This window comes from Littorina saxatilis, linkage group LG12, assembly GCF_037325665.1.
Source record: "Littorina saxatilis isolate snail1 linkage group LG12, US_GU_Lsax_2.0, whole genome shotgun sequence".
Taxonomy (NCBI): domain Eukaryota; kingdom Metazoa; phylum Mollusca; class Gastropoda; order Littorinimorpha; family Littorinidae; genus Littorina; species Littorina saxatilis.
In genome coordinates this window covers 2,610,288-2,624,091 of record NC_090256.1, presented here as the reverse complement: position 1 = coordinate 2,624,091, position 13,804 = coordinate 2,610,288, and the positions used below count along the sequence as shown (strand labels likewise).

The 13,804-nt window shown below is 42.7% G+C and overlaps 1 protein-coding gene across 3 annotated transcripts in view; it reads left to right on the top strand.

Moving 5' to 3' along the window:
* Positions 1–13,804, top strand: part of LOC138981050 (uncharacterized) — a 57,481-nt gene that overhangs the window by 22,994 nt on the left and 20,683 nt on the right. For all 3 annotated transcript variants that reach the window (XM_070353850.1, XM_070353851.1, XM_070353852.1), the window contains exons 3-9: positions 2,465–4,149; positions 5,709–5,910; positions 6,887–7,082; positions 7,507–7,675; positions 8,931–9,026; positions 11,626–11,846; positions 13,567–13,675. In XM_070353850.1, the coding sequence (XP_070209951.1) occupies positions 2,465–4,149; positions 5,709–5,910; positions 6,887–7,082; positions 7,507–7,675; positions 8,931–9,026; positions 11,626–11,846; positions 13,567–13,675 (2,678 nt within the window). The remainder of the gene's footprint in view (positions 1–2,464; positions 4,150–5,708; positions 5,911–6,886; positions 7,083–7,506; positions 7,676–8,930; positions 9,027–11,625; positions 11,847–13,566; positions 13,676–13,804) is intronic.

The window sequence follows — 13,804 nt, the reverse complement described above, 5'->3', positions numbered from 1 at the left end:
TGTGTGTGTGTGTGTGTGTGTGTGTGTGTGTTTTCTGTACGTGTGTGTGTGTGTGTGTGTGTGTGTGTGTGTGTGTAAGCGTTTGTGTGTGTGGGGGGGGTCCGTGTGGGTCCGTGTGGGTGTGTGTGTGTGTGTGTGTGTGTATATATATGTGTGTGCGTGTGTATGTGTGTATGTGTGTGTGCGTGCGTGCGTGCGTCTGTGTGCGTGTGTCTCGATCTTACAGCCTGTGCCAATGTCAGTGTCTGTGTCTCTGTGCGTGCGTGCGTGCGAGTGTCGGATAGAAACTTCTTTCGCACTTTTACTGGTGTGTCATGATATGACCAGGAAAATTACTTTCAGATAGATAGCTGACCAAACTAGCTTGAACTTTTCCGTTTTTTTCCTATTTTTATATTTAGTCAAGTTTTGACTAAATATTTTAACATCGAGGGGGAATCGAAACGAGGGTCGTGGTGTATGTGCGTATGTGTGTGTGTGCGTGCGTGTGTGTGTGTGTGTGTGTAGAGCGATTCAGACTAAACTACTGGACCGATATTTATGAAATTTGACATGAGAGTTCCTGGGTATGAAATCCCCGAACGTTTTTTTCATTTTTTTGATAAATGTCTTTGATGACGTCATATCCGGCTTTTCGTGAAAGTTGAGGCGGCACTGTCACGCCCTCATTTTTCAACCAAATTGGTTGAAATTTTGGTCAAGTACTCTTCAACGAAGCCCGGGGTTCGGTATTGCATTTCAGCTTGGTGGCTTAAAAATTAATTGATGACTTTGGTCATTAAAAATCTGAAAATTGTAAAAAAAAATAAAAATTTATAAAACGATCCAAATTTACGTTTATCTTATTCTCCATCATTTGCTGATTCCAAAAACATATAAATATGTTATATTCGGATTAAAAACAAGCTCTGAAAATTAAATATATAAAAATTATTATCAAATTTTTTTTTCGAAATCAATTTAAAAACACTTTCATCTTATTCCTTGTCGGTTCCTGATTCCAAAAATATATAGATATGATATGTTTGGATTAAAAACACGCTCAGAAAGTTAAAACAAAGAGAGGTACAGAAAAGCGTGCTAACCGTCTCAGCGCAACGAATACCCCGCTCTTCTTGTCAATTCCACGTGCACTGCCTTTGCCACGGGCGGTGGAGTGACGATGCTACGAGTAAACGGTCTTGCTGCGTTGCGTTGCGTTCAGTTTCATTCTGTGAGTTCGACAGCTACTTGACTAAATATTGTATTTTCGCCTTACGCGACTTGTTTTTCTATATAAATGTATATGATCCACCCTTAGCTGAGAACGATGCAAAGCAGCACAAAACGTTGAAACTTGCAAACTTGAAAGACAGAATTCTCGTTGTGTTTTAGGCCTATATGTTTGACTTTGTCGTGCAGCATTGGTCTCAAAGTTCAAAAGGTTAAACTCCTCTCCTGGTGTATTGCTTTCAGACGAATGCACTATTTGTATTGTTCATAGGCACTGCTCAGTGGGGGGGTTTGTATCTGGATTTTAAATCAGCAGGAGAGGTTTAAAGTTACGAGCATTTGATCCTGTTAACGACAAAGTGCCAACTGTGTGCTAATGTCCTGAGAACATGCGAGTAGTTTAGAAGTGTATTCTCACGTCACCGGCAGAGACTGTATAGGTCACCACCTTTGTTTAGAGGATTTGAAAGGGTATGTTGAAAGATCAGACCTAAGCACTAACGCTGTATCAGACTGTGTGTGTGTGTGTGTGTGTGTGTGTGTGTGAGTGTGAGTGTGCATGTGTGTGTGTGCGTGTGTGTGTGTGTGTGTCTGTGTGTATCTGTGTGTGTGTGTCTGTGTGTGTGTGTCTGTGTGTAGTCAGTTTTTAAATTTGTTGTTGTTTTATAGTTTTATTTGTGTTTTTGAAGATTCACGTCACCAATGTTGGACAGGGTGAAAGAATTGTTCATCTTAGATAGTTCGAAAGTTGCATAATTTTTATGTGAACAGAATTTCTTTTGTAATATTTAGATAGATGCATTTAGTTTGTAATACTGGTCAAGTTGACGAGACAGTTGCAATGTCTGTATCAAGTGCATCAATATAAGAGCTCATCCTAATTGTCAAAGCGTTTAATTTGACCAATTAAGCCGAATTTCTTTCGATGTTTTAAGCTATTCCATAATATTTCTCAATACTAAAAACAAATAGTGGAATACAATGTCTGCATATGCGGTATAAATTAGAAAGCTCATTTTAATCTTGAAAAAGTGCTTTTGGAACTTTCATTTTGAAGTTAATTTAATGTACTTTGTTTTTTGTTTGAAATTCAGAGGGACGAGAAAGAACGACCCAGCCTAATTTTGTTTCGAAGGCTAAAACCAGTGACGTTTTCTCTTAAATCAAAAGTTGGGAGTGACTAAAAGGTAGGGTTTAAGAAATAGATGTATATGAAAAAGTAACAACCAAACAATTTGTTTTCTAATTCCAGACTGTCATCAGGCGCCAACACTTAGCATCAAGGTGTCTACCAACGTAAGAAGAACCGGAAGCAGGAGTCATCATCTACGACAGAGAGGGCGCCACAGGTCACATGCGCATCAACCGAGGTCACGTGGTAGCCAACAGCAACATTTTCTTCCACAGGACGCAGACGCACTTTCTCAGAGTGGAAGAACTAAACCGCTTGGTGTGGCAGGGCGTGATTCTCGCAGAAGAGATAATGTTGAGTCAAAGTCAGAACATGAGACAGCAAGGCGTGATTCTCGCAGAAGAGATAATGTTGAGTCAAAGTCAGAACATGAGACAGCAGGGCGTGATTCTCGCAGAAGAGATAATGTTGAGTCAAAGTCAGAACATGAGACAGCAGGGCGTGATTCTCGCAGAAGAGATCATGTTGAGTCAAAGTCAGAACATGAGACAGCAAGGCGTTCTTCCCAAATTGCACACCTTCCACGAGCCTCTAGAGGACCGCAGAGACAGCATGTACATCGCAGTCGTTCCTCACAGGCAGGCACGACCTCAAAGTCCTCGCAGGCTGCAAAGGAACAGGCTGACCTTCTGCTGACACGTCGGCTGAAACAGCAAGAACTCATGGATCGTCTACATCAGCAGCAGCTCCTGCGTCAACGTGAACAGCAACGACTGCAACAAGAACAAGAACATCATCGTAGGGAAGAAGAACATCGTCGCAGGGAGCAAGAATACCATCGTAGGCTGCAAGAACGCCAACGACTAATACAAGAACACCGTCGTAAGGAGCAACAGGAACATCAGCAGAGCGACTACAAGTCAGAATCAAAATCAGAATCACCGTCACGAGCATCACTTACTCAGCCCGGTGTCAGAAACGGTGCACCTGCCCAAATAAAAAGCACTCCAGAAAATAGTGGCACAAGCTCCGATAAACAAAAAGCGGGCCAGTCTTCTTCGCCAAAGTCAGAGTCTCGAAAGAAATCACGACAAAAAGGAAAGAAGAGGAATTCAGGCGGTAAATCATCCAAACCAAAATCTGCTGGCAGATCGTCAAGAAGGAAACCTGGTAAAATATCATCAAGAAGTAAATCATCGCCTACAACATTCACTGTCGACAATTCAGAAACATCAAGCCAACAACGGCCATCATCACTGATGGCTGCTTTAGCGCCGACAGAATTAACTTACGAAGAAAAATCGCAGAAATCAGGACAAAGAATTAAACTCAAGTCCGAAACCAAAGCTCTGGCCAAAGCTAAAGACAAACAAACATCAGATGGACAAGTGATATCCACTGATCACAAAAGGAAAGAAAGCGACCTATCAAACAGCAGACGTGGTTCTGAAAGGACGCGACGTCCAGGGCACAACCGAAGAAGGCGACCGAACGGAGACGGTCATAACGCAGAACACGGAAAACGACACCGAGGTGGTGTTAGCAGTAAGCAGGCAGAACATGACCCAAACATTAAAGATGTCACAGCTCGTGAGATAGAACACACGGTGCAGACCAAGGAGCGCCAAGCTAGCGTACAAAGTGACAAAAGACAACATGGTGACACCAAACGTCACAGAGGACGTCAGAGGAGCCGAGGACGTCAGTCTGGAAGAAGACGTGACAGAGAACGTGACTCTGGCGCAGGACGTCACACCAGCTCTGCCAGTGACGTGCCCCGTCGTCCGGCTGCTGCCGATAGGCTGGTGAGTTTGTTGTTGTTGTTGTTGTTGTGGTCGTTGTTGTTGTTGTTGTGGTTGTGGTCGTTGTTGTGGTTGCTGCTGCTGTTGTTGTTGTTGTGGTTGCTGCTGCTGCTGTTGTTGTTGTTGTTGTTGTGGTTGTGGTCGTTGTTGTTGTTGTGGTTGTTGTTGTTGTGATTGTTGTTGCTGTTGTTGTTGTTGTGGTTGCTGCTGCTGTTGTTGTTGTTGTTGTTGTTTTTGTTGTTCTCACTTTGTTCAGACATCCGAGTGAGGGTCACATTTACACAAACGCAATTTATTGTTATATAGTATATTTTATATGATATATAACCCATTTCAGTACCTCCTAGGGCTTCTGCACCTTCAGTAACCGACAGCTTCTCGAAAAGATAGGATCTAGGAAGGTGAACATTTCTTCCGCACAGTTTTAACGTCACAAAAGAGCGTTTGCTCTCTCATTTCAGTCAAGTTAACTTTTCGTATGTTTTTACATTTAGTCAAGTTTTGACTAAATGTTTTAACGTAGAGGGGGGAATCGAGACGAGGGTTGTGGTGCATGTGTGTGTGTGTGTGTGTGTGTGTGTGTGTGTGTGTGTGTGTGTGTGTGTGTGTGTGTGTGTGTGTGTGTGTGTGTGTGTGTGTGTGTGTCTGTGTGTGTGTGTGTAGAGCGATTCAGACCAAATTACTGGACCGATCTTTATGAAATTTGACATGAGAGTTCCTGGGAATGATATCCCCGGACGTTTTTTTCTTTTTTTCGATAAATACCTTTGATGACGTCATATCCGGCTTTTTGTAAAAGTCACGGTTGAGGCGGCACTGTCACACCCTCATTTTTCAATCAAATTGATTGAAAATTTGGCCCAGCAATCTTCGACGAAGGCCGGACTTCAGTATTGCATTTCAGCTTGGTGGCTTAAAAATTAATTAATGACTTTGGTCATTAAAAATCTGAAAATTGTAAAAAAACAAATGTGTTTTTAAAACGATCCAAATTTACGTTTATCTTATTCTTCATCGTGTGTTGATTCCAAAAACATATAAAATAATATGTTATATTCGGATTAAAAACAAGCTCTGAAAATTAAAGATATAAAAATTATTATTAAAATAAAAATTTCGAAATCGATTTAAAAACAATTTCATCTTATTCTTAGTGGGTTCCTGATTCCAAAAACATATAGATATGATATGTTTGGATTAAAAACACGCTCAGAAAGTTAAAAAGAATAGAGATAAAGAAAAGCGTGTTATCCTTCTCAGCGCAACTACAACCGGGACCCCGCTCTTCTTGTCAAGTTTCACTGCCTTTGAATCGAGCGGTGGACTGATGATGCTACGAGTATACGCTCTTAATTGCTGTAAAAATGCAGTGAGTTCAGTTTCATTCTGTTAGTTCGACAGCTTGACTAAATGTTGTAATTTCGCCTTACGCGACTTGTTTTTTCTTCTCGCAAGTCAAAAGAACAAAGAAACTGGCACTATTTTTCTTTAATTTTCCATGGTTACAAATAACAAATCAGTCAACATTTGACTCCCTCCTCTCGCTCTCTTTTTGCCTCTAGGAACGCCGACTTTTCCCGAGTGTGACGTCATCCACACGAGAATTGCTGCGCTCCATGCAGCGCGTGCTGTCCACGTTGAGCGGGGGTCTTGGAGGGGTCAAGGCCGACAATGACTTTGTCTTCAACGGCACGCGTTACATCATTATGATGGGCGTTAGGGAACAACTGACAGAAATTGCTAAGGCCAACGACATGGTGTATGGTAAGCCTGTTGTGTCATGGGAAGTCTGAACACCCCACCCCCACCCCCAACCCCAAAACACACTCACACACACACACACACACACACGCTCACACACACACACACACTCACACACACATACACACACACACTCACACACACACTCACACACACACTCACACACTCACACACACACACACACACACACACACACACACACACACACACACACACACACATGAATGAATGAATGAATGAATGAATGAATGAATGAATGAACACATAGATAAATAAATCAATCTATTTAGATAAATAAATAAACAAACAAACAAAGAAAGAAAGAAAGAAAGAAAGAAAGAAAGAAAGAAAGAAAGAAAGAAAGAAAGAAAGAAAGAAAGAAAGAAAGAAAGAAAGAAAGAAAGAAAGAAAGAAAGAAAAGAAAAACAGATAATGAGTAGGTTTTAATAAAGTACGATACAAGACGTTCACAAAAACCTGGAGAGCAAAATCTCCTTGAAATGAATATACGACATACACTGCAGGCAATGACTAATGAGAAGATTCGAGTTTTGTTTGTTTGTTTGTTTGTTTGTTTGCTTAACGCCCAGCCGACCACGAAGGGCCATATCAGGGCGGTAGATTCGAGTTAGCTTAGGTTGCTGTTTGAAATTATTATATCTATAGGAATTCTTAGTGTGAATGCGTTGGAGACTTAATATATACGCCTTGCCCATTTTTATTAGCAGTTGTATTTTGTCTAGGAGTATGATTGACAGTAAATTGCAGATTTTGATCTCTTTGTTGTAACCGATAATAGTTACCATAGTAATAGAAAAGAACAGCATGTCTAAATTATTGGTAGATTTTATTTGCCCACAAAGTACATAATTTTATGCGTTGCTGATTGGTAATAGCCCGTTTACATAAACGAATCTAAGCCTTGCCCAATAACAATGTGCGAATTTCGTCTTAAATGTCTTTATAAAAACGCTTACAGATACAGTGCTGAGAACGAGTCTACTGACCAAGGAAATTTTCCTGAGGGCTCACCAGAGTCGATTGACCGGACCCACTACCCGCTCACTGTCCAGACCGGAAATGAACCTGCCCAGCCTCTATGACGTCAGAACGAAAGCTTACCAAGAAGAACGTCTGGCTAAGCAACTCATACGCACTGTTGAAGACATCCAAAGGTGATGATGATACATGTGTATATTTTGGATTGCCCGCGGTTGTTAAAGAAACACGTACACACACACACACCACGTCCCTCGTCTCGATTCCCCCTCTATGTTAAAAAATGTAGTCAAAACTTGACTAAAGGAAGAACAAAACAAAAAATTGTCGTTTTTTAATATCATCGACAATAACGTTTTGACAAGGAATATATTCAGTTGTGTGCCCAAGCAAAAGGTGTTGTTATTCCATGTGAAATAATGGACTTAATTACTTATGCCTTAATGGACAGTGTTGGTTAATTCAATGTGAAACAATGGACTTATACTTACTTATGCCTTAATGGACAGTGTTGGTTAATTCAAAACATATGTTTCATGTAACCGAACGTAACTTTTGCTTAGGAATAAAATTGATGATGACGTCACTATGTTGCAACAGACGGCGGAACAGACTGCAGGCCAGACTACGTCAAGTGACAGAGGCCTTTCAGGATGGTTTTGCCCGCAATGACCTCAGGACTCTAGTCTACTACGTCAACTCTACGTCACAGAGACTCACCTCCGAGCTGGGTTACTCTACGCACGCCACTTACATCAAACGCAACAACGTACGTATCTATATACTTCTCCTTCTGCGTTTTCTGTGAGGAAAAATCGACAAGAATAAAGTCTTTGTGGCGAAATCCTCGGTCTGCCGCAGTGACTCTGCCTTTCCCCACAGCTTTTCGTGGGCGTTAAAGGTTTGGCAGGACTGCAGGGCGTGGTTAGGGGTGTTAAGGGCCCAATGGTATGCCCTCTGGGTATTCGTCTGTGTCGATGGGTTTTAGTTTGGCTCGCAGGTTAACGGGTTTACGAGTCATAATAAAAGTGATCTTTGTCTAATAACGTTTTATCAAGCTTAACTGCTTTCGATGAGATCTATACTTAATGCGTGGACGCGTAAGTCAAAGGTTATACGTCAGCGCAGAGTGCGATTTGAGTCGTGAAGTGCAAAGTTGTTGATAGGATTTATTTACCCCTAGTGATTGAAAAGAATGCCTTAATGTTTAACAATGTGGATCGAGCAAGAGGATATTGAGGTCGGTTGGTGCTCAGTATGGAAGTCAAATACTACATGTATAGATGTATGTATGTATGTATGTATGTATGTATGTAGGTATGTAGGTATGTATGTAGGTATGTATGCATGTGTGTTGGTGTGTCGGTGTGTCAAGTGTGCAAGTAAAAAGGGTATTGTAGTTGTACATATATTACTTTAGATATTTTTTTGTTATCATGGGTTTTATAAATTTTCTTCTCTTCTTCTTTTATAATTATTAATTAATGACCTATATGTGCTGATGACCAATTTAATTTCCTTTGTTGGATCAATAAAATGTTATGAGTTATGAGTTATGAGTTATAGATATAACTGGTTTAAACAGTATTTTATTCAGATACAAGTTTACAAAGCCATGGATTGTATAACATAATAAAGGAACACAACACGATAAACTTATGAATAAATATAAGTGATTTTGTTGTTTGCAAGGCTATATATGTTATTCTCTCTGAAGGTCATGATGATCTTAGCAAATTGCCTTGAGGGTCATCATTGGATTGAAGTGATATGTCTGAAGGCAATCCAGGATATTCTGTTCAAGATATTCTGTTCAGTCGTGATAGTCTTGAAAATTGTCCAGAGACTTATTCCTTTTCAGTCGAACCTGTCTAAAACGAACGCACAAGGCAACAACCAAAGGTGGTCCCTAAGCTTGCTGGATTTGGGTTTGACACTGAGTTTTCGGTAAAAGGAATGCCTTTATCAAGAAGCGGTCACCAGGGCAGGTTCCAGTGTATTTGTTTTGTAATATATGTGTGTAGGCTATGCTGTACGGTAGCCGTGACGACCTCCGGACGGCCAGAGACCTGTTGTACAAAGCCGGGGACCACTTGGTCAGAGGTGTGGAGGACTATAGGGTGAGTCAGAGGTGTGGAGGACTATAGGGTGAGTCAGAGGTGTGGAGGACTATAGGGTGAGTCAGAGGTGTGGAGGACTATAGGGTGAGTCAGAGGTGTGGAGGACTATAGGGTGGTCGGATTTGTTTTCTTTTTGTATAGTTTGTTTTGCAGTGTTGGTGTTGTGTTAGAATCTATGGAAGCTAGTGAGTATAGTCTAGTGGAATGTGTGTGTGTGTGTGTGTGTGTGTGTGTGTGTGTGTGTGTGTGTTTATATTTATTCCCCCCTCTGCTTCTTTACCTCTGTAAACTTGTAGAGCTAGTTATTTTTCGATAATGACCCAGCAACCAAACAAATAACGAGCCAGCAACAGCCTGAATCCTCGATAGTGCAATGGGTTGAGAAGCTGTTCTGTTTCGGTACTACTTTTGCGACTGAAAAGTTCCGAACGCTCTATTCGTACGAAGTATACATCTCTAGAGCAAACAATACAAACATACCGCATTTAAATGAACAATACAGGCCTGAACACATGAATCTCCATATAAAATCCATGAGTTCGGTTGTTTTCTGAATCTAGATCTGCCGTGCACAAACAGCTGACTGCTTTCGGTTCATGCAATAAACTAACAGTACCACTACAATTTGATATACAAGCAGAGATTATTTGTAAATATAGGACCTCTCAAACCTGCAACTTTAATTAACCATATCCACATATCGAGACTCTGGGAGTTACTTCCCTTGTTTTAGGAAGCAAACACACACAAATGCTGCTAACAAGCGCTGTGCTTGGGGACAATGTAAAACGGATGATAGGTATCCTGAACGCTGTGTTGGCGTGAAATTCATCCCATTTGTGAAACCGGGAAAGCATCTGTACCATCTAGATCGCTGCCTTCGCTGGATAAAAGCCTGCAATCGCCCAGCTTACCAGTTGAACGTCAACACAATCAAGTCGTACACGTACATTTGCAGCAAGGTCAGATCTCGCACGACTTTGATTCAAGGCCTATTGCTAATTTTTTGATGGTTTGGTCTCAGTGTCACAAAAATATGACGATCTAATCAATCACTGATTTAAAAAACAAGTATGTTGCCCTATATCCATTGACATTCTTAGTGAAATAGATCTATTTGAAATAGTATTTCACTGCCCCCGACCGGCGAACTTGTTGCCGGCTGTATTGAGCTTGTGTGTTCGTGTAGGCTTACTCAAAAAGTCAAAATCACAGTCGTCTCCGAAACAAGCAATAATCAGAGTTGGGGGGAAAACATTTCGTTTGTTCAGTTTTGTTTTGTTCTTGATAGTTTGTTTATCTCTCTCACACACACACACACACACACACACACACACACACACACACACACACACACACACACACACACACATACATACATACATACACAAACACACGCGCGCACGCACACACATTGCACGTACGCGCACATACACACACCTACTGAGATATGTCTAACATACACGCACGCTTGCAAACACACACATACTACGCAAACGCAGTTTAATTTCCTCAATACAAGGCGAAAGGCACACACACACACCACACACAAATAAACACACACGCAGTCCCACACACACACACACACACACACACACACACAACCCTCGCACACACAAATAAATCCACACACGCAGTCAACCCCCCCACACACACACAACCCTCACACACACACAAATAAACACACACACGCAGTCCACCCCCCCCACACACACACACAACCCTCTCTGACACACACACCCGCCCAACCCCAGCGTCCAACTCAACTTTCACCAACAACCATACCCTACTCTCACTATCGCTCTCTCTCTCTCTCTCTCTCTCTCTCTCTCTCTCTCACACACACACACACACACACACACACACACACACACACACACACATACATACATACACAAACACACGCGCGCACGCACACACATTGCACGTACGCGCACATACACACACCTACTGAGATATGCTTAACATACACGCACGCTTGCAAACACACACATAATACGCAAACGCAGTTTAATTTCCTCAATACAAGGCGAAAGGCACACACACACCACACACAAATAAACACACACACGCAGTCCCACACACACACACAACCCTCACACACACAAATAAACCCACACACGCAGTCAACCACCCCCCCCACACACACCCCTCACACACACAAATAAACACACACACGCAGTCCACCCCCCCCCCACACACACACACAACCCTCTCTGACACACACCCGCCCAACCCCAGCGTCCAACTCAACTTTCACCAACAACCATACCCTACTCTCACTATCGCTCTCTCTCTCACACACACAAGCTCACGCAAGCACAGCCACACACACACACAGCACGCGCATACACACACACTGACACACAGCACGCGCATATACACACACACTGACACACATCACACACACACACCCACACACACCTTTCGCAGTTCGCTCACAGTTCTTCTCTTTTCCATCGTCGCCATCTTCGAAGCTTGCTTCGCTTTTCAGGGGAGATAACCCGTTTATCACATTCGCTGCTGACTTGTGGGTCAAGTCTATTGACGAATGCTTTAAGACTTGAAATGATACTACCCTGATGTGTATATGTTGTAGGGTAACTATCGAGTTGTAGAAGACTACAGGCGATATCAAAGCGACGAAGAGGGCGTAGGCCCGCCTGTGTCCCTCCGCCGTCGCAGCAGATCTGTATCCCCCCGCAACGATCAACCAATCGGAGAGCTGAGTCCTGAGGAGCGCGCGCGCCTCCGACCAATCATCGACCGCTTGAAACGTCACGCCAGAGAGCAAAAGAGGTTGGCGCTTCAGATCGAAAGGTGAGGATTAGTGGAAAGCTGTAGACAGATGTCTCTCCAGTGTTTTTACACCCCCGGTATAGGGGTGTGTATAGGTTTCGGTCGATGTGTTTGTGTGTTTGTGTGTTTGTGTTCGCATATAGATCTCAAGAATGAACGGACCGATCGTCACCAAACTTGGTGAACAGGTTCTATACATTCCTGAGACGGTCCTTACAAAAATTGGGATCAGTCAAACACACGGTTAGGGAGTTATTGGTGGATTAAGATTCTACAAGGACTTATAGAGAAACATTTTCATGGTCAAAGGGAAATAACCTTCTCAGTTGGTGGCAGTGAGAATGGGTGCAGTGAGAATGGTTATTTCCCTTTGACCAACGGGGGTGTTTTTCCTACCTCGAAGGAATTTCTTGTTCTTCCTGTATCTTCCTTTTCTTTCTTTTTCTGTTGTTGATTGTTGTTGTTGTTTATTTTTGCTATAGGTTTTTGAATATCAGTTTCTGCAGCGGTCCCCTCTCCAACTCATCCCTCCTTCTGTACAACCACGGTGGTCTCATCACATTGATGTTGTTCCATGCTTCTGACTTTGATACTACCTGTCTGTCAGTATGCCTGTCAGTTTCTGTCCCTCACGATGAGTCTCCTCACACTTCAACTTGCTTCCCAAAGCTTATGTCTGTCTCTCCTGTTGTGGTGTAGTGTAGTGTGTAGGTGGAACTCTCACACACGCATACAAGTTACAACACGTACTAACACAGCTATGTTTCAGGAAACTGTAAGGGTTCTTTTCTTGTATGGTACATTGCTTATACATGGATAATCGTGCAGCCATCTTGTCCGTCTTAATACCGGGTCTGCCTTAATACCGGAATCTAGTGGAACTACATTATCACTGGCTTACAACTATCAGGTTTCAGATTGAGGACACTACATCTCCTACCCCCCCCCCCCCCCCCCCCCCCCCCCCCCCCCCTGTCTCTCTCTCTCTCTCACTCTCTCTGTCTCTGTCTGTCTGTCTGTCTGTCTGTCTGTCTGTCTGTCTCTCTCTCTCTCCCTCCCTCTCTCTCCCTCTCTCTCTCTCTCTCTCTCTCTCTCTCTCTCTCTCTCCCTCTCTCTCTCTCTCTCTCTCTCTCTCTCTCTCATTTTTCCCCCCTGCGACAGGCACTCTTTTCCCTCTCTCTTTCGTTGTCTCTCGCCTTGGTCTTTGTTTATACTTGTACCTGTCTCTCGCCTTGGTCTTTGTTTATACTCGTACCTGTCTCTCGCCTTGGTCTTTGTTTATACTCGTACCTGTCTCTCGCCTTGGTCTTTGTTTATACTCGTACCTGTCTCTCGCCTTGGTCTTTGTTTATACTCGTACCTGTCTCTCGCCTTGGTCTTTGTTTATACTCGTACCTGTCTCTCGCCTTGGTCTTTGTTTATACTCGTACCTGTCTCTCGCCTTGGTCTTTGTTTATACTCGTACCTGTCTCTCGCCTTGGTCTTTGTTTATACTTGTACCTGTCTCTCGCCTTGGTCTTTGTTTATACTCGTACCTGTCTCTCGCCTTGGCCTTTGTTTATACTCGTACCTGTCTTTCGCTTATAACCCCACCAGTTTGCACTCACATCGCAATTGGAAATATGCAACTATAGGACACGAACTCAAGCAAGTGCTTATTTTAAGGTGACCACAATCATACGTTTGGTTTTCGTGTATGCCGATCTTACCAAACATAATCTGTTTGTTTTGCACCTTTTAGGATCCTGCGGCCAGCCATAACAAATGGCCAGTCCATCGCCAGTCGGGATGACATTGCTGCCTCTGCTCTCTTTACGTCCATCGCCAGTCGCCTTGACAGAGACGGCAAGGTCAGTCTTCCACTTCATTCTGATTAGTAGCTTGTTTCGTTTCTGCACATGAAATCCAGGTTTTGAATTAATATATTTTTGCTGTTGCTCTATTTTTTTTAACGTTTTTTCTGTTGTTATTGTATTGTC